Genomic DNA, 24,963 nt, shown 5'->3' on the forward strand with positions numbered 1-24,963 from the left:
AGAATGCATTGGATAGTTAATGCACAGGAAACCTCCCGTGTCCTGTTTGCATTCATTTCTGCAGTGACAGTGAACATAACCGTTGAGTGCAGCACTAAAGCTGTGGGTCCATCTGACTGGTTCTAGTGGCCACTTTTTATTCCTTTCACTAAATGTTGAGAGCATTCATAAATATCTTTTGCCTTTGTAAGGAATATTTGAAGGTAACAAAGAACTTAATGTGAACCATTGGAAAAAGAGGAGAAGCTGCTGTTGTACAAAGACTTACATCTCAAGTGGTGAGCAGAGCACTTTCTAATGTTTCAAGCTTTTCTAGACACTTCTGCACAGAAACAGACTCAAAAGAAAATAAATACTCTGAAAACCTTTGTCTTTAGTTATCAGAAGTGAGCTTAAACTGAGCTTTTTGTGTAGCTGTTACAACCTCTGGAAATCTTTGACAAAATGCCATGATTAATGTGACCCAATCAGATGGGAAATTAGACAATCTTTAAATTGCTCAGGTCACTGAATTTAAATCTAGATTTTGCAGAATCATTAGACTGACTATTGATATCCTGTTTGACATGGGATATCCAATCACAAGTGGTCACTGGAGAAGCACATGGAGATATTTTAATGCAAAGTGTAAAGTGATGAACTGAGAGAGCTGTTTCCACATTTGATTGTGTTACCAAAGATGCATATTGATACCTGAGATAAACAGGACCAAAGTGCCAGTTCCCGAAACTGTTGCTGAATCATACATCCAGAAAAGCAATATTAATAATCACTTTGCATTTCTGCTCATTAGATAAAGTCGCTCATGTACTCTCTTGCAACACTGTTAATGGTCTCTGTCATAATTTCACACATTCATTTACATTTTCTTGATTAAACCTGGGTGTGGAGGGGTTGGTTAAGGGGCAGGAGCAAAGAGGAGTAAAATCCCATCACCATTTATTTCTCATGGATGCAAAGTTAAATCTATCACTCCTTTAAACTGATCACCATTTCATTTTAAACTCATTGCACCAACGTTCAGAGCCGACTTGTCGATAAAAAGTCAGAGCACTTTTTGGCTGCACTGTACATATGAAGGAAACACTCCATCATCAATATAAAAAAGGTACATGTGGTCATGTGTGTGTTTGAGAGTGAAAGAGGAAAGACAAAAAAGTGAGAAGAGTGCAGTGGTGAAGAGATGAAGCTGACAACAGAACAAAACATTTGGCTGATGTTTTTTGTGGCAACACTTCATGTCACTGGAGCTGAAAAACAGCGAATGTCTATGGTAGTTCTGGCTGGTGTGTGTGTGTGTGTGTGTGTGTGTGTATACATGCAAGGAGAATAAAAACAAAATGTGGTCATTCACATGCTGTCAAATGGGGCTGCAGACTTTTTAACTCACGTGCCAGTCAGAAAACTGTGTGTGCGCGCTCATCTTTCACCACATAAAGTAACACTCTGTTTGCGTGTGTGTGTAAGTTTGTGAACTCCCGTGCGCGCTCTCTTAAGCGAGGCAAACCATGCAGGCACTCGATCAGGGAGCTGAGAGGAACTGATATTCTTTCTCTGGACTCCTTGTACTACGGTGAAACATCACATCAGACCCCCAGTCGTTCATGTCGCGGCTCGTTCTCAACACACTCAGTCACCTCAGCAAGGTGGCGCAGTTTATCAATCTTGACATTGCGGTCATATCAACACTCAACTGATCAGGATAATTAAAGCATAGTTTTCTTTTGTAAGTCCTTCCATAATCATATGTTTTTTTTATTAACTTTCATTCCTGCAATGTGAAGTTTATTGCAACTCGGTGAACAAAGGGGGACATAGGCAGAGCTGTGGTGTCAAGAGGAGGGGAGTGGAAAGAGTCAAGTCTCCTGTTGATTCACACATGTGGAGGATTGGGCCAGATAAGCTGAGGCAAGGTAGAGCAGTTAAGTTGGTTGGTGCAGGCTGATGTCGGTAGCTAATGCTTCTATCATCTGGCGTAGTGCTTGATGTAATCTTGAACCTTATTTCGAAAATCCTCCTGAATGGAAGGCAAAAAGAGAGGCAAAGTGTTAGAGAGACAAACCAGAAATGTAACAGTATTAGAGGGATAGTAGCTGATAAAATAAAACAAGCGACAAAACTTTATTATGCAAACATAAAGAGAGACATATTCACAAGCACTTTAGCATAGATTTAACCAAAGATTTTACAAATATGCACTTTTGCTATAAAGCTGTTCGATATGTGTACATCTACAAGACCCCAACATCCTGACATGTTGTTGTTGTCTGAGCAACTCTACAAGCTTCACCAAAACACCAAAGCAAAAGTAGCCAGATATATTGGGGCCAGGCTGAAGTGAAGTGACATGGTTCATACTGGGGTCACAAACTGGTCAAGTGTAAAGAGCATCCTCCTCCGCACTGCTGCCACTGAAAATAAAGAGATATCAGCTTGGTCCTGGTCAGACATTAACACTGAACTGATACATATAAAACAGTTTGTTTTTCAGGTGGGAGATGTACCTCCCCAGGGAGGTTTCAAACACTTTCAGGAGAGGCTTGGCACACAGAAGTGAGTAAATATCATATTACTTGTCAAATTAATTATCAAAAGCAAAACACATCAAATGTAGAAGACTTGGTTGGAATGAATGTTCAGAGACTTTAGTTTTGGTGTAATCTCACTCGTTTTCCTACTATCCAAGAATCATAAATACAGGTGTCTTTTCCAGGGTTTGCCTGGAGGGAGGCCCACAGTCTCTGACACAGAAAACCCCCGAAATAAACTATCACGGGATGCAAAATTATGAACCAGCATTGGTATGTCAAACAAATAAACGTCAAAAAATAAAGCAACCACTCATATCATCTGTATTCTAACTGATGTCAGTCTGTTGGATCAGAACTGGATATTATCTCAAACTGATGAGAAGCATAAATTATGTGCTTGAAAGTTACTTTACGTATCAAGCATAATACTCTTTGTATCTATAAGAACCAAACAACACTTAAAGAGTGGTAAGAGGGTTGGACTGCCTCATATCTCAACTATGACTCTCCACTTGACTTGACTTTCCTTGGTCATATCCCCTTCAGTCGTGTGTGCCATGTCCTCATCCTGACTTGTTTTCCTTTCAGCTTGATCATGAACCCTCTGGGTATGCTTGGCATCTTTTCATCCGTCCGTTCTGTCCGCTTCCCTCTGTCGCTCTCTTGACCCATACCTCTCGGTTACATCTGGCCCAAGAGAGTTCTGTGTGTGACCTCTACTCTCTGTCCTACTCGACACGCCTCAGTTGTGTCCATTATTTCAGCTTTCTTATCTTGTACTCCAGAACAGTTTTTTCTGCTTTGGGGGACATTTTATTGGTTTGGCTTGTCTACATCTCCTTATGTTTCAGCAAAACTGCTCTTTGAAATGTCAGGCAGACTGCCTTTCAGTACACACACATCATCGTGGATTTTGATCAAAGGCTGTGAGCTGTTAAATTGAGCAACAACAGATCTCTTGTTACAGGTTTTCTCTATTCAGACTATATAAGGAAAAGCAAGGCTGAGCTAAGCAATACTGTAAGCAAAAACACATCATAAATCATAGATAGTGCAATAATTGGGACTGGTCAAAGACTATTACGGCACAGATATTTTTTACTGGACATCATGAGCACATGCATCAAAACAGCAATGAGCTTATAGAAATGTTAGAAATTGTATTAGTTTTTAACTTTTAACTTGTAACTACTGCTACTGGTTCATATAAAGTGCACACAGTGAACCCCCCCCCCCTCCCCGCCCAAGGAACTGAAACATTCTTTTAGCCCTGGCTCTTATTCATTTTCATTGAGGACGATGTGTAAAATATAACACCTAACAGATAGACCAGGGTTACAGAACTGATTATCTTTTGCAAACAAAAGTATTTGTACTGTACAACTTAAAGTTAGCAGAAGTAGTGGTGGAAATGAAACATGAGATGATGACGACAGAATGATGGAAATAAAACGCTGGAAATACTCAACCAATCAGAAAGGCTTAGCATTGAGAGACCGCGAGGGGCACGAGATGAGATAGACATGTTTGAGTGAGGCTCCGCTCCCTCATACAAATTAAACCATTTAAAAACTAAATTCAACGACAAGAACTTAATAGCTTGATAGCAACAAGTCGGAGATGCTTAACGAAACGATGGGGAAAACTAACAAAACCAAAACAGCTGAAGAACAACCCATAGACGGCGCTAACAATGAAGCTAACGCTAGCAGTGAACACACGACGCTGCGCCGCCCAGCATCCGTGACAGACATCATTTCTGCCATCAACCGGCTGAGCCAGAATGTTGACACACTCCAAATATCTCTCATGGATCTGAAGCAGTCAATGGCAGATGTCGAGGATTTTAATTGGTTGTGTGAACCCTGCCCTCTGGTGGCCATTCTGGGATCGGCAGGTGATTCGTAATTTTAAGACACTGGAAGTCAGATAATGTACCTTCAAATGAAATGTGGATGAGGGAGCTCAGTGAGACCCTATGTATTTTCCCCATACTTAGATATAAAAACTAGGCAGACGGACAATTTTTGATAAAGCGTGGAAGCCAGTTTTTTAAAAAAAACTGAATGACCTGAGAGAGGTTAATGTTACAATATGAATGATTTCTCAGGACCACCCTGTGATAATACTGACAGTAATCAGGTCCTTTTTTCCTGTCATATGCTTTTCATTTCATCTGATGTTGGATGCAGGGCTTCTGTTTCGTATTTCCTGCCATTGTTGTCTTGTAAAACAAAACACATCTGATTGCACATATATTCTTCTACTCTATTTCCACCAGTTCAGTCTCCCATCTCACAGTCACATTCCATTATGAACCCTGCAATGTGTTTATCTTAGGATATATTGAAGGAATTCCTACTGCGTCTGGAAAAAAAAACAAAAAAAACAACAACAACACTGAAATTGATCATTTGTGTCTGGTTCAAGCATTGGAGAGAAAGAGCACAGAGCTAGCGGCTGTGGTTCAGTGAGCCTGGGAATGAATAAAGGGAGGGAGCTTCAATCATGAAAGTAAGGCACTGGCACAGAGAAATTATACGTTATTTTCAGATCTTTTCACAACAGTTGTGTTCTTAAGTGGAAATAAAACCGCCCCACATCTCAACACAAGCCCGTTGAAGGGAAAGAATTGGCCAAAACTTGTGTGCTTGCAAGTCAAGTGCACTTCCTCTTTCTCACTGTGGCTTTGAGGCTTTCAGACCTGCTCCTCAGAAATTGCCGAAAGACGCGACACAGAGCTGCGATGGAGAAGCAGGAAAGCAGAAATGCAGCCAATCAGTCTGAGGGAATATTTTTAAGTCCCTCTGACAAAAGTTCAAGGTTTCAACTTCAGCTCACTACACTTTTTAACCTTCCTTTCTGGTCTCGCTTCATACTCGTTATCTCAATTTAGCTGGTCTAAGCTAATAAATGCTACCATTTCTCTGTGTCATGCTGCTGCCCAACATGAAATTTCATATACAGTACTGTGCACAGGTCAACTCTCATTTCTTCAGATATTTCAAGGAAAAATGGAAATAGTTGCTGCGATTTATTGAAACATGCAGAAGAGGTGCTTCTAATCAGTTTGAAAGTCAGTATTTAGCATTACACCAGTTAATGGGTCTTTATATTATAGTCTTTAAGTAGCCTTCTTCAGTAGTCTTGTTCCGTTCTCTGTCAGATGATCCCACACTGCTTCAATAATGTTGAGGTCCGGGCTCTGGGGAGGATTCATCCCTCCATAAGACCTGTTGCCACTGATTTTCAGTCCACTTCTTGTGTCATTTGGCATAGCTCAGCCTTTTCTCCCTGTTTCCCTTCCTTAAGAATGGCTTCTTGACAGCCACCCTTCCATAGCTTCAGTGAACAATAGATGGATCAACTAAGGAGTAACATACATCTCTTAGCTTTTTTCTGGATTTATTTTCCCATTTCGTAAAGAAATCACTTTCAGATAGTGGTTTAGGTTTGAGTCTTCTTCTTTAGTGGCTCACTTGTTGAATTTTTATATTCGAGGAAACTGGTCAAGTAGAGGACAAGTTATACTGCCTGTCAAACATGCATAAAAAACAAGCATCCAGTTTGTAAATGCAACTAAAGAATAAGGCTGCAGCTAGCAAAGTACCAGAAAATAAAATTCAAACTTGATTCTTTGTAGTCCATTATGAGTAGACACAACACTAGTTCATCGTCCACAGAAAAACTAAAACCCTCAGAGACACTGGAGAACTTAGATGAAAGGCTGGCTCGGTGGAAACAAAATACAAAGAAATGATGGGTGGATTAAGACCTTTGCACAGTACTATACAGACGTCCACAGTGACATCAATACAGTGATTTATTAAGTAGTTCTAGTATCCATTCAGTCACGCATGTATTACTAAGACCTCTGTATGGTCACAAGGGTATAAGTGAGAAACTGAGAATGTGAGAAAATGCATGAGAGACGGGGAAAAATACAGCATAGAAAGTGGAAAAAAAGGCATGGTGCGTATGTGTTTGTGTGGAATTTGGAAGGAAAGTCGGAAATGTTAAAAAACTTGCCTCTGTCAAAAACCCCAGCTGTGATGACAGCAGTTTGAGTATCTGTCCACAGAGGGATGGTGCTGCTGAGAGATCAATCCTCTGTGGAGCCTATTTTAATGGTGAAAGAGCAGCACTGACTGAATGCCTGTGTAAGTGAATCTGCTATTTTGGTTTATTAGTGTGTGACACTGTATGGAATACAGATCAAAACCATTAGCCACTCAGCCAGTCACACTCCTTGCACCACAGACACTAGCTTAACAAGAAGTGACAACTACTCCAGAGAAAAACAATGTATTTTCAAATGACTCTGATATTCCACCTTTGGGAGCTCATAAATCTACTCTAATCCAGTTTAAGCTTCTAATAATCATATTTCAAGTCTGTGCGGCTTTTATTTTTTCCAAATGAATGAAATATTGTTTTAGATTTTTAATATATGTTTTTACGTGTTTACTGAAGGAAAAGTCTGAAAGATGGAAAGATAATTTCTCCTGGTCCACACAGAAAATATACTTCTTATTCTAAGCAGAGTGAACAGTTTAGTCCAGGTATACAAAAGGGACTACAAAATGAAATCTTTATCACATGTTTACACGATGACACGACTGACTAAAACAAAGAGGAACAGAGACACTGGTCTGCTTTAGGGAGGCCGGATCAGAAGGAACAGCCATGGAAATAAATGCCACTCATTTCACGATTATGCATCTGTAGAAACGGTAGTAAGTGCTGCAGACTGACTCAGTCAGGTCAACCTCATGTGACTACTGCCCCAAATCTGTTTTGTCCCCCTGTTAGGCAGTGAGGATTTCCCCAGAGAGCACACTTGTTATCGACCACATCATCGTTGTCATGTGACTTCTGAATGTTCTCAGCCTGGCTTCATTTAAAGAACAAAAAAATGTCTCGGACAGAAAATATTTTCAGTAGCGCCATAATGTTCTGCTACAACAAACCAGCTTTGAAATTAATCATTTAATTTTGAAAAATCAACAGATAACAGAAGTGAAGTCTGTAGTTTGAAATTAAATTTAGAGGCACGAGAAATCATCCAAAATATGAGCAACGGTGTGTCAAACAAGTCAAAACTCTCAAGGCAACAAAGAAATGACAAGCAGCAACACTTAATTAGTGTATATTTCTGATGAACTGAATGAAATAAAACATTTCTTCATGCAAAGTTGGCGTGTTAGCGTTCAAGCATTCGCTAATTACCAAAAGCATAGATGAGTGATAGTTTAGTTTTGCTCATTTCAAAAACAGCCGTGGACAAATCTAAATTACAAGCTTACTATGGTGCCATCCTAAAATTAATCATCATGGACATCATGGTTCATTCTCAGAGTGATGGATGATAATGATGGTTGGACATCTGCACAAAGGTTAAGCCGATCCATTACAGAGCTGTCCAGCTCATTGAGCAACATTTCTAACATGCTAGCACAGTAGGTCATCCCTGGACCTTTACTCTCCGCCATCAGAGAAATCATCGCAGCCATTAGTCATCATGGATCACCTTGAGTCTTCAATACATCTAATAGTTGTTGAGAACAATGAGGTGGACAAAGCAAAAGAAGAAAACCTGCAAAAGTTTGTCTGCCTCTGAGGAACTACTTGAGCTACTTTAAGTACCTAAATGTCAACTCAGCTGTAAATCTTTATAAGAGAAACCAGAATAAAGTGGAAGCTACAGTATATTGTGTTATACAGTGTTATAAGATTAAGTGACCATGTCATTTTTCTGAAAATAAGGGTAGAGGACGGTTTACAGGGTTAACTGACACCAGAGTAGGAATGAAAATACAACACAAAGCTTACAGTTGACTTAATCAGGCCTTCTCACATAAAGCTGGTGGGTGCAGCAAACAAAGTGACAGAGCGCACAGAAACTACGTTTAAAACAAGCCAAAAACATTGCTCAGTGGATGAAAACAAGATATATTTCAGAGACAACCCAATTAAAAGGTACCACACAAATTTCATGAGGACAAGCATCAGTGGAAAAAACCCATTACCGTCTATACCGCGTCCACGATGCATTCACCTTGGTCTCTGTCTCAGTTGAAAACTGGCTGGGACTGCAAATCCCTCTGACATTTATTGGACTGAATACTCCAAGTAAACTAAGCAATTGATTAAAAACTTTGTGAGACTGTAACTTTCTTTTTTGGGTGCCATTTCACCAACAGAAGGCAATAAACGCTCCCTTCTCCTCCAGAGATCCTTGCAGGTACTCATTATATGTACTGCCAACACAGAGGAGGGGATGACAATTAAACCCTGTCGCTCCAAGCAGTGGCTTAAAAACTTCTAAAATATAAAAACATGCAAGAAAAAGCCACAGGATGTATCTGCTAAACAAACTGCCAAGAAAAAACTGGAGGGATAAGAAAAGATGTTGAAGAGACTAAGCAAATGCTGAAAGCCACTGATGTTTCACACGGAATGTTAACGGACGCGCTTGTTACCTGGTTTAGATGGTGTAAATGATAGTCCAAACGCTGTCCTTTGCAGTTAAAATAGACAATTTATTTTCCACTTTCCACTGTCTTTCCAATGAAACAACCAACAAACGGCATGCTGTAGACAACGTGTTCCCGGCAAAGCGGTCAAAAGTGATTTTCCTTTCTGGTCCTAATGCAACCTACACCCACACAATTCCCTCTTTATATAGTAGTGTAAACCAACTGGCTCCTACAGATGTGAAAAGGCAAGACTTGGTGAAGGAGAGCAAAAGAGACAAGAAAGGATATAGAAGTGTGCTCATGCCAGTTTTCTTAACATTTGGGAAGAAAAACAAACTAAAGTTCTGCAAGTTTAGTAAAAACATCAAAGACCCATGATGCTTAGGTGTGGTCCAGCTAAACTTTGAGCAGTAGGGGTTCATCTAAGTCAACTTCAGCAGATGTCAGAGATTTCCACTCCACACTTAAAGCAAATGATGTGATCAAGTGGGCTTTATGACTTTGTTTAATTCCAATGCTAATTCTGAAGGAGCTGCTGGCCAGAGAGAAACAGCAGTGGGTTAGCAACATCAAAAAGCCTGAAAATCGATCAGCTTAGGTGGTATCTGATACTTGTTTAGGATAATTTGGGCAGCACATCTAAGTGGAAGGAGGCCTAGGGTCAGATCCAGAATACGTTGGGGGGATTCAGAAAAGCAAAGGAAAATGGATGGTGGAATTGATGGATGGGTGATTGGGTGGATGAGTGTTCAGTGCCTTGAAATTTTGGCAGTCCTGTCACTGTTTAGAACAATATAATGGTGTAGTAAAGAAACAGTGCTGGCATTAGGGAATCTCATTGCCAGACATGTCAAAGTAACATCCAAATAAATGCCAGGACCAAAGGCTTCCAACAGAATATGGCACTGTGGTAAGATGGGATGTTCGTCAATTGACTTGTCAATGCTTTTATTCTTGTTTGTGATCACAACACTGATAGAGATTAATTTTATTAAACAAATACATTTTAATTCTTGATTAGATAAAGTCTTGACTTTGACATCTCAAGCTCAATAAAGACCTGGCTCTTTGTTACCACACTGCTGCCGAAGTTGCTGAAGAAGAGTCAATGGAGAAAGTTTGATGTGAATAGTTAAGATGGGACTGACCTTCATCCTTCATTAGCAGAGCTCCGAAACAACAAGCAATACTAGGGCCCAAGTCTTTTCAGGAAATAAACTGACACGAATAATCTTCCACTGCAGTAAGAGGTGGTTAGGGTACCAAGTTTTGGCTGACTGGACACTGGAGGACAGACCTGTTCACTGTCCTCAGTAGTCTTTCTGTTAGGCACTTTGGCTGATGTTATTCACTGCCTCACAGCCATAACTGACTGAACCGTTTAAGATAAAATGAAAACTTACGTGACAAGCCTTTTTTTTTGTGCTGTAATGACAGTGGTTTCTGTTGATGAAGCACTCAGTTTTTTTTTCTTCCTTTCTGCTCTTTTCTTATGGGAACATGCTATAGAAGGATTGAAGCAGAAAGCAGCCCTCAACCTGGTTTGTTTGGAAGAGTCGAGCTTATTCAATGGGATAACAAGCTGGTCAACTGCACCAATTGCCTAAAACACAGATAGAAATTGATCAAAATTCCAAGGGGATCGCAGCCCGTAACCAAGAGCAGGAGAAGATTGTGGATCCAGGGCAGTAAAAGAGTCCCAGAGCCAGCAGCATCAGTACAGTGCTCACTCCATGTCTCAAAAGTGCCAAGCTCTGATCCTGTGTCATAAGAACATGAAAACCAGTACAAGGGTTCACCTGCACAGACGATATTTTCTTGCCTCCTTTTTTTGTGTGTGTAAAACCACTCAATGACATTGTCAGTGATGCATATCGGGCTATGTATTTACTCACTGAGTAATATGACAGCAGCTTAGTCTGGGCCAGAGGCTGTAACCGATTACATTGTGAGCTTGAAAAATGATGTTCATATTAATAAATCAATAACCATGAACTATTTTGAAATTTTGCTAAACATTGTATAGTGACAACAAAGCAATCTTGAATCAATCATGCAAAGATCCTGTCGCTATTACTGACAATAGTTGATGTGTCTTGAACATTAAGTGTCATTTCTGTTAAATGTGGCACAAGTTTAACTTGTTCTTGCTAACTTGTTGTGAAACTAACATTACACCTGCTGCTGATTTTGTCAGATAAGGAGAGCAGAAACACAACCGAAGAGGTAAAAAAAGGTAAGTTTATATTTTCCACAATTCTATATGAAACTAACACTGCACAATATGGCAGTTTCGTTGCTCTTTGGCTTCCCCTAAAGTAGCGGGATATAACAACACTGTCATAAAAACAAATCTCCACGTGGTCCCCACACATGTACAGCCCTAAACAAGAATATGTTGTCATGTTGAAGAGGCCACAACAATGTCACTAAAAGCCCACAAACACATCACGTAAATGTAATGAAAAAGGGTGTGGAGAGGGACTGGAAGCCAAAGTTCTGAAGTATAGTACATCAGACCCTGTGAACTCCAGGGCAGTTTCAGCCCTGCAAATTTGCATAAAAAGGGTCAGTCAGATGCACACAGTTTGAAGGTTCACAAACTTCTCTAGTGTTGCCTTAAAATTCTGAACTATTAAATTGCATTTTATGATTTATGAGTTATTTAATTAATGAGACAACAAAAATGCACATACCTCGTAAATGCATGTTTTCTGATGTTAATAAACATTTATAAATCTTATGACTGCCAACTGCAGTTTTGCCACTTGGTTGAAAACGGAATCAGTCATGTTTGTATACAAGAAACTCTTCTATTGCTAAGATTACTTAGGGCAGAAATGCACTCATTATTGACAGATAGTACCAGTTTTGGAGGAAGTGCGGCATTCCAATATCTTTAGCCAGAGGAGCTGAACCAAATGTCACTCCAAACTGAGCCAGAAAGACCCAGAATATAGGGAAGAAAAACAGAATAAGAAGATAAATTAATCAAACCTGCCTCTGGCAGATATTCAGATGCAGAAGTAAGATGTGGTTGGGATAAGATTTATTAAAGATTAAGATTAAAGATTGAGATTGCTTTATTGTCATGTAGTCACATGTTGGACACACACATGCATGTGCACAGGGTCCCACACTCATGGAGACAGATGCCATACACTGGAGCGGTGGGCAGCCAATCACAGAGGAGCATGGGGATACAGCGCCTTGCTCAAGGGCACCTCGGCCATGGCAAGGAGCCCCCCCTCCAGCTGTCAGTCCACCAATCTTTTTGAGTGGCGAGAGTGAATTGAACCGCCAACCTCCCGGTTATTGGACCCACTCTGACCACTGAGCCACTTATGGGGCAGAGGGAGTGGTTATGCTCACATCTTAACGGTGACCTGGCTCGATCACCACTCAATAGGCTGCTCCGCATTGACAGAGTCCGGTGGGACGAAGTTAGAACTCTGTGTTTGTACAGGTATTGCTTGGTGTTTGAAGACATTAAAGCTTCAAGGTGGAAGGTCGTAAGTCAATGTTTCAAGTTCAATTAAAATGTCAACAAGGGGATAAAAGTAAGTGGATGGTAAAGAAAATGGTCACAGTGCCTGTTGTTAAACTGGAGTCTTGTTTTAGATTCCAAACTCGATCTCTCTCACACACACACATGTATTCCCACTTCCCACTGTGGCAAAACGCACTGAAAGACATCACAGCTGTGCATAAGGACCTGGGGCCTGTACTACAAAGCAGGATTAATGGCTTGGTGAGGTAACTCTGAACTTTCAGTATCATTAAGCTTGTTACTGGAATGTATCACCATGGCAACTTATACTGGAAACTTCTGAGATAAGAGATCAAACACATGTAGAAGTACCACCTCCCGACCAATCAATTGCATAGGAAAATGGTAAAAATACAACAGACATCAGTGTGCGGCCTGTATATATGTATATGTAAATATATCTGTATGTATATTCACGTGATGTGTATATATATATATATATATATATACACATGTATACGTATACATATACTTGATGAAATTAGCATCATGTCAGCATGCTATCTGTACTGTATCCTAATAATATTCTCACTATTTCTAACAATATAAAAGCTCCTTACCTTGGTCTACCTTTTGTACTCCAAAGAGAGTCTAAAGGCCATAAATATATATATTTTTTTTTTCAGTCATTTCAGAAATTAAGGTCCCAGGACTGCAGGCTGGGCGTCACAAACTGACGGGACCACAAAGATGACGATGTATCATGTCATTGCTCCTGACTTACTCTAAAAAGCTTGCCATTGATGTCAAATGCACCCTATGCATATAAAAACACTGTTCTAACTGCACAAATGAAGCAAAAACTGAGCCTACAGAAAGATTGTGGAGGACACACTACAGTAGGATTTCTCTGCTGAATAACAATCATGCGTGTCTCTGTCAAAATAGTATCATCCTGACAGCAGTAAATGACACAAATAATATTGTATGTGTGAAGGTGTGTTTTCATTTTAGTCACAGAGCAGTCAGTGATTGACGTTACGAAGCAGTAAATCCAAACATTTGACATCTATCGTTATAGTTTTAAGATTCACATGTCTGGTCTACAGAGAGTGCAAAACATACCCACCGTGCTGAAGCGCACACAACTCTTGTGTAGGAGGTTATACATTGAGATGCAGCCATTATGGATGCAATCTAGGTTTGACAAAAGGTTAATAGATGCGGGAGTTTCATTTTTTTGCTAACAGCTGTTTCTTTTCTCTGAGTTTGTTAAATCACTGCAGTCAAAGATACATTCTAATCATCATTATGCAGCTGAAGATTATGTAACCAAATAATAGATGTGGGCTATTTATGCTACTAACAGGGAAAAAAGAGGAGGAGTGAATAAATGATCAAGTCAGAGAAATAAAACTAATTTTCATGATAAATGTGAAGGATGAATTTAGTAGCCAATGCCTGAGGCTAAAAACTGTTGCGAAGTCTTCTGGTACAGCAGCAGACACTTTCTTATTGCTTGCCAGATGGCAGCAGTATGAGCAAGCTGCAGCTGGGGAGGGTTTTTAATCACACAACCTCTTATGGTTTAATAGTCATTGTACCATAAGAAAATGAATAATTTATGCAACAATTTGTTAAAACATATTCAGATAATTTTCCTGTAATTTTCCTACCTCCACTGAGGTAGACAGTGCTGTGTATCTTTTACAGCTGGACCCATTGATTCAGTCATTTCAATATTCATTTGTAGGGTAGATTTTTGAGTTTCAGTTGTAGGATCTACATGAATATATGCTGCTCATGTTATGTTTGCCACATAGTTACGAAAATGGAGAAACAAGCAAGCAAAGCCATTCTAAATAATCAGAGAAGTGGCCTTTGGAAGTATTTTGGATATCACAATGTAAATGATATAATTACAAACAAAGGCTGACTGTTGACTTTGTACAAAGCAGCTGTTTTACTCTGCAACAACAAAAGTGCAGACTCACTGCTGTTTGCTACCTATCCAAGTGAAGCAGTGAACGCACCACATACGAAACTATTCATGTTGAGGAAAGTGTGGGCAGCACACCTGATGAATTTTACGTCTCCCGTGAAGCGATTCTTGTGGTCAGAACAGACCATGTGAGCTCTAAGGATCATGGTTGTATGTGCATACAGTGTCATAAAACTGCGTTTTTTAAAAATGTACTAACTTTACTAAACAGACAGCTACTCATGTCTTGCATACAGCATCTATCCCTGTATAGGTGCTCTCAGACTGCAGATACCTTTGGTAAAAAGTTGGTCATATTAGCAACACTTCCTAAAATGAGTCTCTAAAAGCCTAAACAAAGAATGGACTGACAGTGAAGCCCAGGATTCATGAGGCAGACATGTAACAGAGGAATAACGTATGGTTTTGACTGGTCTTCCACCCACTGTTAAGTTACGTCAGTGTTACTTCTGGGTTCAAAAGGAACCGGAGGGAAAAGGCCATGAAGGTATGCTATCTTCCAGTTAGTTCCCCATACCCTGCAACCCTCAGAGAGCCCTTAAAGCTGTTTGCTTTAAATATGCGTATCCCCAATAAGCATTCATGTTTTTTTCACCCTCTCGTTTTGAGTTTTAGAGGTAGTCTATTTTTCTTCCTCATGAATGTGTTTCATAGCAATGTCAGCCTCTCCGCAAAAAACCAGAGAGAACCACACTTCTGAAGAATGTAAGCATAGATGAACCCTGATTTATTCTTTGTTTCTCTTAGCAAGCTTTAGAGTTGCTCATTAGAAAAACTAATAATAATATACTAATAATAATAATACTACTGGATCTAAACAGCACAGAGGCACATTGTATTATCCAACCTCATCCACATACAACGACTAAATTAAATGAAGTATTATCAACTTACTTAAATTTACTGTCTTTATCCCTGTAGTTTTGTTTCTGGTTAGCAATCAATAATGAGATCATTGCTGTATTGTAACCCTTACAGCCACCAAGCTAGTTTATTTGGTTCAAACCACTTTTTGTGCCTCCTGCTCATTTTCTGTTAAGGCCAACATTTTGTTGATCTGGATTCAGCATTTTCATTGTGACACTTATCATCCAACATTTGATCATTTTGTACTTAAGATCAGTCTGGTCTGAATGCCCATCTTTCACAATAAAAACGCTGCTAAGAACATTAGGATTTCTATCCAGTCAAGTTCATTATGTTATAAATTCAAAGCCTGATTTCCTCATACTTATGTGTTCGCTCCTTAATACTGTCTGTTGTACGGACTGTGCCCTCTAGTGTTTAATGTCAGCAAACTTCACTGCAGCAATGGAAAAAGTTAGCTCTTTCTCTGTTTTATGGAACAAGCAAGTGGAGCTACAACAGAGCTATACCAATAGTAAGTGGAGAAGCTAGCTAAAAAAGCTTGGCCTGTCTGTGTTTTGACAGTTCTGTGAAAAACATTGATAAAAGGCATTTGAGCCATTTTTCAAGCACTTCTTATGTTAGACAGCTTCCCTAAAGTTTTAATTTGAATGTTTTCAAAAAGAAGTTTCACTGTCAAGCTAGTTGTTTGCAAGCTTGTTCGCTACTTCATTTGTTTCCATTGAAAACACAGTGCGTTCCCTCCCAACTTGAGGCAAATTTTAGAGGGGACAAGACGTAGGTTACAGCCGTAGATATGAACAGATTTCCAGCTGACTTGTATCCAAACACACATATATGGAAACGAGGTGCAAGTGCTCCAGATTTTGGTTTGAGGCACCAAAAAGAGGCATTGTTGAAAAATCTAAAGTCATACTGATAACAATGAGAGAGGCGTTCCCATGACAAAGGTGCCCTTACAGGTTAAATTGCATAAAGTCCTTGGCCCTTAAGGAGATACGGTAGTCAGACATCTGTGAATCTGAAAACCAATAACAAAAAAAATTCAAATGAAAACAAAATACTTTTTATTTTTATACGTTATATTTTCCAGTATAATTAGCATGAAGATATTTCACATAAAAATGTCCAAATACCAAAACCAGATCCCAGGTACCCAAACTGGGGCAAAGAGGCAGCTAATTAGTATTTACATATAAAATGTCTCTGCTGAGGACTTCAAATGTCACAGGGTGTGTGCATTTCAAAGCTCCTATCCTTAATCTGCTTTCTTCATAAAGCTTTAAACTCTATAGAGAGATTCACAAGGACAAAGAATCTACTCTGGCTTCAACCTGCAACCCCTCTGCAATGTCATCTACTAAATACTGCAATGAAACCTTGTAAAAGGGATATGAGATATCTGGATCATTCAAAGCAATATATGCAGTTAAAGTTAATAATAAAATCATAGGTATGCAAAAACAATGCACTTAAACTCTGCAAGACAATGATTACTTTCAGCTTTTTTTCACATGTGTCTGCATGTATGCACGCAAAAACCCACACACATCTAACACTGGCACAGACTCACCACTACTAACAAACTACACACATCTATTACTCATACATACTCACACTACTTCGCCCCACGAGAATGCTTCCTTTTAGTCACTTCCAGCAGTTAATGTATTCAGAGCGCAGCCACAGGAGTAGCTCCACTTCAAAAGCCTCAACACACACAAGCAAACACATCCCCATACGCAAGTATGCTCGTGTGCTGGCACACACCCTCCCACACCTCTATCCACTTGCTGCTGAAGTTGATTATGGCAAGCTGTGACTCGGTGGGAGAGAGTCACGGTTGAACGACTTTGTATTTTCAGTTATTGTGACTCTCGAGAAGCGCAACAGGGCAGTAAAGTAGCATTTAAAAGTTACAGAAAAGAAGATAATTGTGTAATGGTGTTAAAACTTAAGAGGTTTGTCTCTCGTTTTTCAAATGTTTATGTTTGGAGGTTTTTTCTTTAGTTGCTTTACTGTGGTGTAAATTAACAGACAATGCGCTCATTGCTGCAGTTCACACTAACTGCGATGTGATGGCCATACAAAACAGTGATAAAAATGTAAGGCTTTGTGTCACTGTGCAGCAGGAGGCACATCATTGCAACATAAGCCTGGTGGCAGCTCTGATGCTCTGTTCTGCTGCAGACTGTCACTGAAGTCATCAGCAAACCACTTTTAAACCTCCTGCTGGCACAACTCGCTCCACTGTCCACTGAGACTAACTGTGCAGCTACAGCACTACTGGCAACATGTGGTGCACTGGGATTTTACAACTGAGCTGTGACCAGAGCACACATTTTTACTTGCTCTTATTGTGTTGAAAATCGATGACTTCACAACAAAGTAAAAGAATGAGGACTGACAGATGCCGGCAAATAAAATATGACACTGAAAAATAACATCTCTCTGCAGGTGTGCTGGAGAACACCAGAAAAAACATCAGTAACGATGTCAGGTATTTATAAAAATGACCACACAGCACTCATCTCCGTTTCTTCCTAGGGGTGGGCGATATGACGATATTAAATCGTGAAGGATTGCAACGTGAAGACGATCCGTAACGATCTGTCAAACTGCAGAGATCGTTGGATCGTCTCGGGCACATTCTATAAATTGCAGTTCTATGCTGATGCACCAGATGTATTACGTCATTATCCTGACCGACCAATCACAGCGAATTACGGGCAGTGACGCGCTTTCTTACCCGCCTCCTTGTTTGTGTGTAACAGTAGCTGCATGGAGAGCCGTGGCTGAAAGCCAAACGGAGGAGTTGGTCGCTAAAAAAAATTCCACCTCCATTATATGGAATTGGTTTGGATTTTCTGCAACTGATCAAGCGCAAGCAAATGTGATTTGCAAAGTTTGCACAGATTCGCACGGCAGGTGGCAACACGAAGAACCTGTTCAATCACTTGAAGAGGAAGCATCCCAAACAGAATGCTGAGAGCCAAACAGCGAGGGGCCCGGCGGCACCGGCACCGCAGGCGGAGGCAGCAGCTAGCTAAGACCAAAACAGACAACATTAACACAGGCGTTTGACAAAGGCACTCCGTATGACAAGTCAAGCAAGTGATAGAAAGAGGTAACAGAAGCAGCTACCTTTTATCTTGTAAAGTATTGGTACCGTTCAAGAAGGTAGAAAAGGAGGGGTTAGAACGCCTGCTTCAAGTAGTTGAGCCGCGGTACGAGCTGCCCAGCCCAAAATACTTCTGCAACACTGTCTGTTTTTCACTTTTCAATTTAAGATTGTGATCAAATCGAAATCGTGATTTCATTTTTTAAAAATCGTGATATGATATTTCTGACATATCGCCCCCCCCTATTTCTTCCCAGTTGAAAGTTCAAATCATGCTGCAGTCAATGCATTTCAGAAAGGGGAAGTTGAAACTCCTTTGCTCTCACTTTCTTTGCTTTGCTCTGCTATAAACAACTAATTCTCATTACACCTTACCTTAACTTAAGAAAGAAATTAGTTAATTCTGACTTTGCTTTCTTTAATTGTGTTTCTCTGTCTGAGCTGGATATTCATATTTCCAATTTGTCATCCTCCGGCACCATCCTCCATTATCTCAAAACAAAAGTAGCCTGTATAAGCAACAGTTTTCAACATTTACTGCTAAAAACTTCAACAAAACACAGAAGAATGGAGCTACAGTGAAGCCCTGGGTTTATCGTGCTGCTATGCAATAGAAATACAGTTTAATTTAGTTTTTACTGGTGTTACAACCTGACTGCAGCCTTTCTATAAGAGGTATTGAGTTTTACAAATCTCCGCCAGTTCAAAGAATGACTCATGACAGGTCTATATCTAAATATGAGGTCAGTACTGAACTGTAAACAAATTAAATCTAAAAACTACCCATCAAGTGTTTTTCTGTGTGGGGTAGTCTGAGCTCAGTTTGCTGCATGTGCTGGTGTGAGCTTTCAGGTTAGGTTCTGTATGCTGTAATGCAGTGATAATATAATTCAGGGGTAACTTCACCGAAGTCACTCTGTTCACTACACCTTTAAACCAGTTGCTAAGAAAAAAAGATGTGAATTCATAACAAAGGAACCGCTGGGGAACTGTGGCTAAAGCATGTTAAAAAAGGGTACATTTCCTTTAAGAGGCAAAAAAAAAGGCTGTACGGTAGGATATGGGGTGCTATCTGTACTATCAGTATATTTGAGATAAAAAAATTGAGAAAGTACTCACATAAGTCAAGTGCAAAGCCACACAAAACTCAAGAGATCTCCTTTAATAAGATGATTTGATTTGCAAACTGTAGATGCTGCCGTCTACTGTAGAGGCACTAAATTTAGAAGCTGTGTATGACCAAGTATCTCTTTTTAAATATCTCCTCTTCACACCCAGCTTCGGAGATCGACACAATCCCTTTGTGTCAGAACGGCTGTGGTGCACTCTTTTTCTCCAGCCACTATACCAGACTAAAGCACTCTCTACTGTCACATAATTCCACCTACAGAGCAAGCAGATCCCACAGCGCATCACTAAAAGCTGCAGCACAAAATAAAGTTTCTGCAGTAGCTGTGTTTCTTTCCCATAGAGAATAGCCACAAAAGCAAGGATGTGAATATGATTAGGTCTCTTCTGAGACATTAAGGGGATGATTCATAAGCGTATCACATACATGTCAAAGGCTAGAGTGACTGTTTGTGTTGAACCTTAATCTAATGATCAAACAGAATTAAAGATGAAGTTATAATTATCCTAAATGCACCTCACCTTGTCTCTCAGGTGATGTTCTGCTGCATCAATGTTCAGAGGGTCGTCGAAGTTCAGCAGGTCCTGCAGAGGAGAAAAGAAAAACTCCTTCAAGAAAAACCAAAGCAGCAATCTATACTTTTCTGTTTGAGGCCAGAAGCTCTCACATGTCCTGTCATTTAATTCAAGCACTTTCAGGGTTCAGTACTTCTTTCTGTGGGTCAAATGTTGTTAACTAAGAAAAGCTGCCATGGGAAATTTAACCCACCCTAAAGTCATCCCAGCTTCTGCCACTGGGACAAACAAAACGGCATAATTACATGGTCCCATAGAGAAACCACACACAACAAGAGAGGCAAGAAAGTTTTATAGAGATAAAAAGTAGGATGGCCTGAAAGGTCAGATCCTGATTAAGGGGTAAGACTTATGACATGACCATGTATCAGTGTAGATTACCATCATTATCATCCTCACACGCACTGTGCTGGTGATACTGATGATAGTAATAATAAGTGCAGATATGTTCAGAGTGGAATTAATGATAGAAGTTTTTTTTATTCAACAAAGTTTGCATACAGAGATGGAAGCTGCTTTTGTTTTTTAAACCAATCCTAGATCTGACTATTGATTTTTCTGAGACCTATGTAATGACTAACTGTCTATCTATCCTTACGAGACCTGCCACTAGGGGATACCCAGAGCCAGCCGGCCTTGGATCACTACAACACAATGTGTACTATAGCTTTATTGCATCAATCTTCCTATTCCCTCCAATTTCAGACTTAGGGAAATCATCTATCTCACTACGAAGTGTTCTTCATAATGAAATAGATGATTTCCACCCCTTAATGTCTACAGCAGTGGCGTACTGCTGCAGAGCGTCATATGAGTGACTTTAATCATCAGTTCCAAATTGTAGTTTTTGACATTTAATTATTAAGTTGGAAATACATTCTTGATCAATGAGATCTACAAAGAGTCTAAATGCACTGTAAAATTCTTCATCTTTTACCTTACTAATAAAAAGACGATGCAGGTTCAAATTAAGGTCAAGAAGTGCAACAGCTGTATTGTTCAGCAGGACCTGATATAAAATTCAGCTATGAAGAACATCATTACTGAAACTATTTGTATCATAAAATAACATGTTTCGCATAAAAATGTTTTCAACCATATTCAGACATTCGTTCAAACTTCAGTGTGGATACACAACACTTAAACTTGGTTTATCACCCTTAGAGCTAAATGTGTCCAACTAAATTTACAAACAGGACTAAGGGTCATAAGCTCCTGGGTCTCCTCACCCATTTTACAAAGACGTTTGAAATGATACAACTGCTGTAAAAGCAGAGAAGCAAAACCATAAAAAGACATTTTTAAAAAAGCGCTGTCATGTGACGGCAAGGACGTTAAGGACCATGTCAAGAAGTGACGAGGGGCAGCACAGCTAAGAGCACCGTCATGCAGCAAGCTGCTGGCCGATGAGTACGGTTAGAATAGAAAATAATAGCAAAAGGCTGCTTTGAGGTGTCGCTTGGCGGCATGTGTTCTGTGACCCGACATAACAGTAAAGACTTATTCGTGTACAAATGGTGTTTTCTTTACTTGAGCGATTTACTTACAAGGGAAATTCTGTGCGAGTGTATGCATGGGTGTCCTTGTCCATCTGTCTTTGTGAGGACCAACTGGGGCTTTATTGACTGGGCTAATTACATTTCTGAGAAGTGAGTACATTCATTGGTCCTCATCTTTTCACAGAATTTCAAAGACCGGTCTAAGGGGTAAGATTTTGCATGAGTGTTAAAACTATAAATAGACTTAGGTTAGGTTAGGTTAGGTTAAAGGTAAGTTTTTGGGTACTAAGTTAAACTTGGGGTATGCAGTGAAGGAAAACAGTGTATCAATTACATCATCTAGAGACTGCTAGTGTGGCTTAAGTAAAAGTAAGTAAACTTACTGTAAACAAGGAGTTCAATCCCCAGACCACATCCTAGAGAAAAATAACAGAAAAACATGAATGATGTAGCAAGTGTACATATTAATTGTTTGAATTTACACTGTCATTGCACTCTCTTCTTTTTATAACCTCCAAAAGAATGTGAATAGGCCACCAGAGAAGCAGTCACTTAATAAAGTGTCATCTTTAGAGGCCATCTTGTTGACTTAGTTTGAACCACGACATAATGATGCACCTTCCAACCAGACAATAAAATGTAAGAGTTTTCATCAGAATAAGTCAGAACATCACAGGGAAAATGTGAGCTTTGACATAAGCTCGTCTTTGAAACAGTGTTAACAAGTGAAAGTGAAATACTCACAGAACACCTAAAGTGCCTTGCATAAGTACTCCCACTTTAACATTCTTCTCCATTTTGTTGCCTCACAAACTACAATTAAGATGAACCTTTAGGTTTTTATATCTACGTTTGCATTTGTAAAATGAACGAGAGGAGACCAAAAAGAGTTTACTAGTGTTCAACACACACAACGTTGTGTTATTCCTTCAGTTCTGAAAACAACATCCCAACAGTTCCATGTTTCCACCACCAAGATGTGCCTGGGGGCCAAAAAGTTCAGCTCTCACTTTATCTAACCAGAGAATCTTTTCCAACAAGCTTGGGCTGTTATCTTTTGGCCAACTCCAACGGTGATTTCTTGCTTTTTTTTCTTTAAGCAATGGCTTTGTTTTCCCGACCACTCTTCCATAAAGCCCATCTTCATGGAGCCTTTAAGGAGTCTGTTTGGCAACCTAAGCTTTGCCGTGGAGCTCTGCAGCTCCTTCAGGGTTACATTTGGCCTCTTCGTGACCTCTCTGATTTGTGCCTTTCTTGCCTGGTTGGTGTCGTGGTAAGTGGTGCCATATTCTTTGCATTTTTCATTAGTGGATTTAATGATTCTCAAAAAGATATTTAAAGTATTGTTTAGAATATTGTTGTGTTTTTTTTAAATAATACAACCTCGAATGTCTGGTGACCTAGTCACCTGAAGCAGTTTTGGAGAAAATATAAAAGGTTTTTATTGTCAGTGTTTCATTATGAACATGCAATTGAATTTTTAATTCTAAAAACATAAATAAATACTCTGCCTGTCCAAAATAAAAAAGTTACCACCTGAATTTAACGAAGCAAATGGGTAAGAGTCTCCTGTTGGATAATTGCTGCATGGATGATTACGTTTCAGCTGGCAATAAGTTATTAAGCCATAACTGAAGCAGTGAGCAGCTTCTCATTTCTAAAAAAGTCAGAAAAGATGTTCATCTGTTTCAGAAGGGTCAGATTATTGTCACGCATCAAGCACAGAAAACATCTAAGAGAGACTGCTGAATATACTAAAATCGGGTTAATAACTGTCCAACACATTAATAAAAACTGGAAGGATAGAGGGGAGCCATCATCTTCGAGGAAGAAATGTGGTCAGAAAAAAATCTCGAATTAAACGTTTGGTGACAAGTCGTAAAAAAACACCAGTAGAACTCACAGCTTTGTTTAATAGTGAAAGTATTTTAACAGTTCCACATGCACGATGAGAAGAGAACTCAAGGCATTGGGACTAAACAGCTGTGTAGCCTTAAGAAAACCACTGATCAGTGGAGCTAATCAGAAAAAAAGGGAGCATATGATGGGGGCAGTGCTATGATCTGGGGCTGCTGCGGTTGGTCAGGTCGAGGTTCAGCAACATTATGAGCCCAAAGAATGAGGTCAGCTGACTACCTGAACAACAAGGTTATTCCATCAGTGGATTTATCTTCCCTGATGGCACGGGCGTATTCCAAGATGACGATACCCAGATTCATCGGGCTCACATTGTGATGGAGTGGTTCAGGGAGCATAAGTCATCATTTTCACACATGGACTGGCCCCCACAGAGTCCAGACCTTAACCCTACTGAGAGTCTTTGGGATGTGATGGAGAAGTCCAACCCTCCCATCATCACTACAAGATCTTGGAGAAAAATTAATGGAACTCTGGACAGAAATAAACGTTGTAAGATTGCAGAAGCTTATCGAAACGATGCCACAGCAAATGCGTGCCGCAATCAGAGCTAAAGGCAGTCCAACAAAATGTTAGAGTGTTTTTAGAGATTTTGTTTTGGACGGGCAGTGTATTTTACATGCTCTCAATTATAGTTCTTACAAGATCTCAACCAGTCAAGGAAATTGCAGTTGGTGCATTTCTAGCACAGACCATCCACACCTTTTTAGGAGAATAATCTCATACCAGCTGTGAAGCATGGCAGTGGAAATGTCATGGACTGGGCTTGCTTCACTGCCTCAGAGCTGTTTGTGGGGCAGCTTGCAGTCACTGATTAAACTAGTGACTCAGCATCATAAGATATGAGGGTGTCTGTCAAAAGCTAAAGTGGAAGTCAACTTTTCCACAGGATAATGATTCTCAGTTCACTTTCAAATCCACCCGAGTATATCTCAGAAAACAGAAATTAAGTGGAAAGGATTAGTTAAAGCCCAGCTGAAATGTTGTGGGAGGGATTTTAAAGAAGCAGTATATACAGAGAAGAGTGGTCAAAACTGTCTGAGACTGGTGAACAATTATACAACGCAGGAAGATTTTTCTGCTGCAGGGGCAATACTACGCTCTGAGACCAAGGATATTCTTACTGATTCCAGGAGAAACAAACAAAAAAAAATCACTAAAATGCTAATTTTTCTCATTAGGTTGCCTAATTTTATGCAACACCCTTTCACCGTTATGGCTGCAATTCTTCTACAGCTCCCTTCAAACAAAGCAACAGAGCAGCAGTACCGAACATCTGTTTTGAATAGACCAAAGTTCTTTTAAGCAGTGGCTTTAAATAAAGTTAGGTTGTAGCTGTAATCTATATGCAGA

General features: G+C 39.8%; 1 protein-coding gene across 2 annotated transcripts in view; it reads right to left on the reverse strand.

Moving 5' to 3' along the window:
- Positions 1–922: 922 nt before the first annotated feature.
- Positions 923–24,963, reverse strand: part of ube2f (ubiquitin-conjugating enzyme E2F (putative)) — a 62,053-nt gene continuing 38,012 nt past the window's right edge. For both annotated transcript variants that reach the window (XM_072397840.1, XM_072397841.1), the window contains 3 exons: positions 22,077–22,109; positions 20,141–20,203; positions 923–2,017 (listed from right to left, as the gene is read on the reverse strand). In XM_072397840.1, the coding sequence (XP_072253941.1) occupies positions 1,967–2,017; positions 20,141–20,203; positions 22,077–22,109 (147 nt within the window). In that variant the 3' untranslated portion in view covers positions 923–1,966. The remainder of the gene's footprint in view (positions 2,018–20,140; positions 20,204–22,076; positions 22,110–24,963) is intronic.

Source organism: Leuresthes tenuis, unplaced genomic scaffold, assembly GCF_036924035.1.
Source record: "Leuresthes tenuis unplaced genomic scaffold, fLeuTen1.0.hap1 SCAF_12, whole genome shotgun sequence".
Lineage (NCBI taxonomy): Eukaryota > Metazoa > Chordata > Actinopteri > Atheriniformes > Atherinopsidae > Leuresthes > Leuresthes tenuis.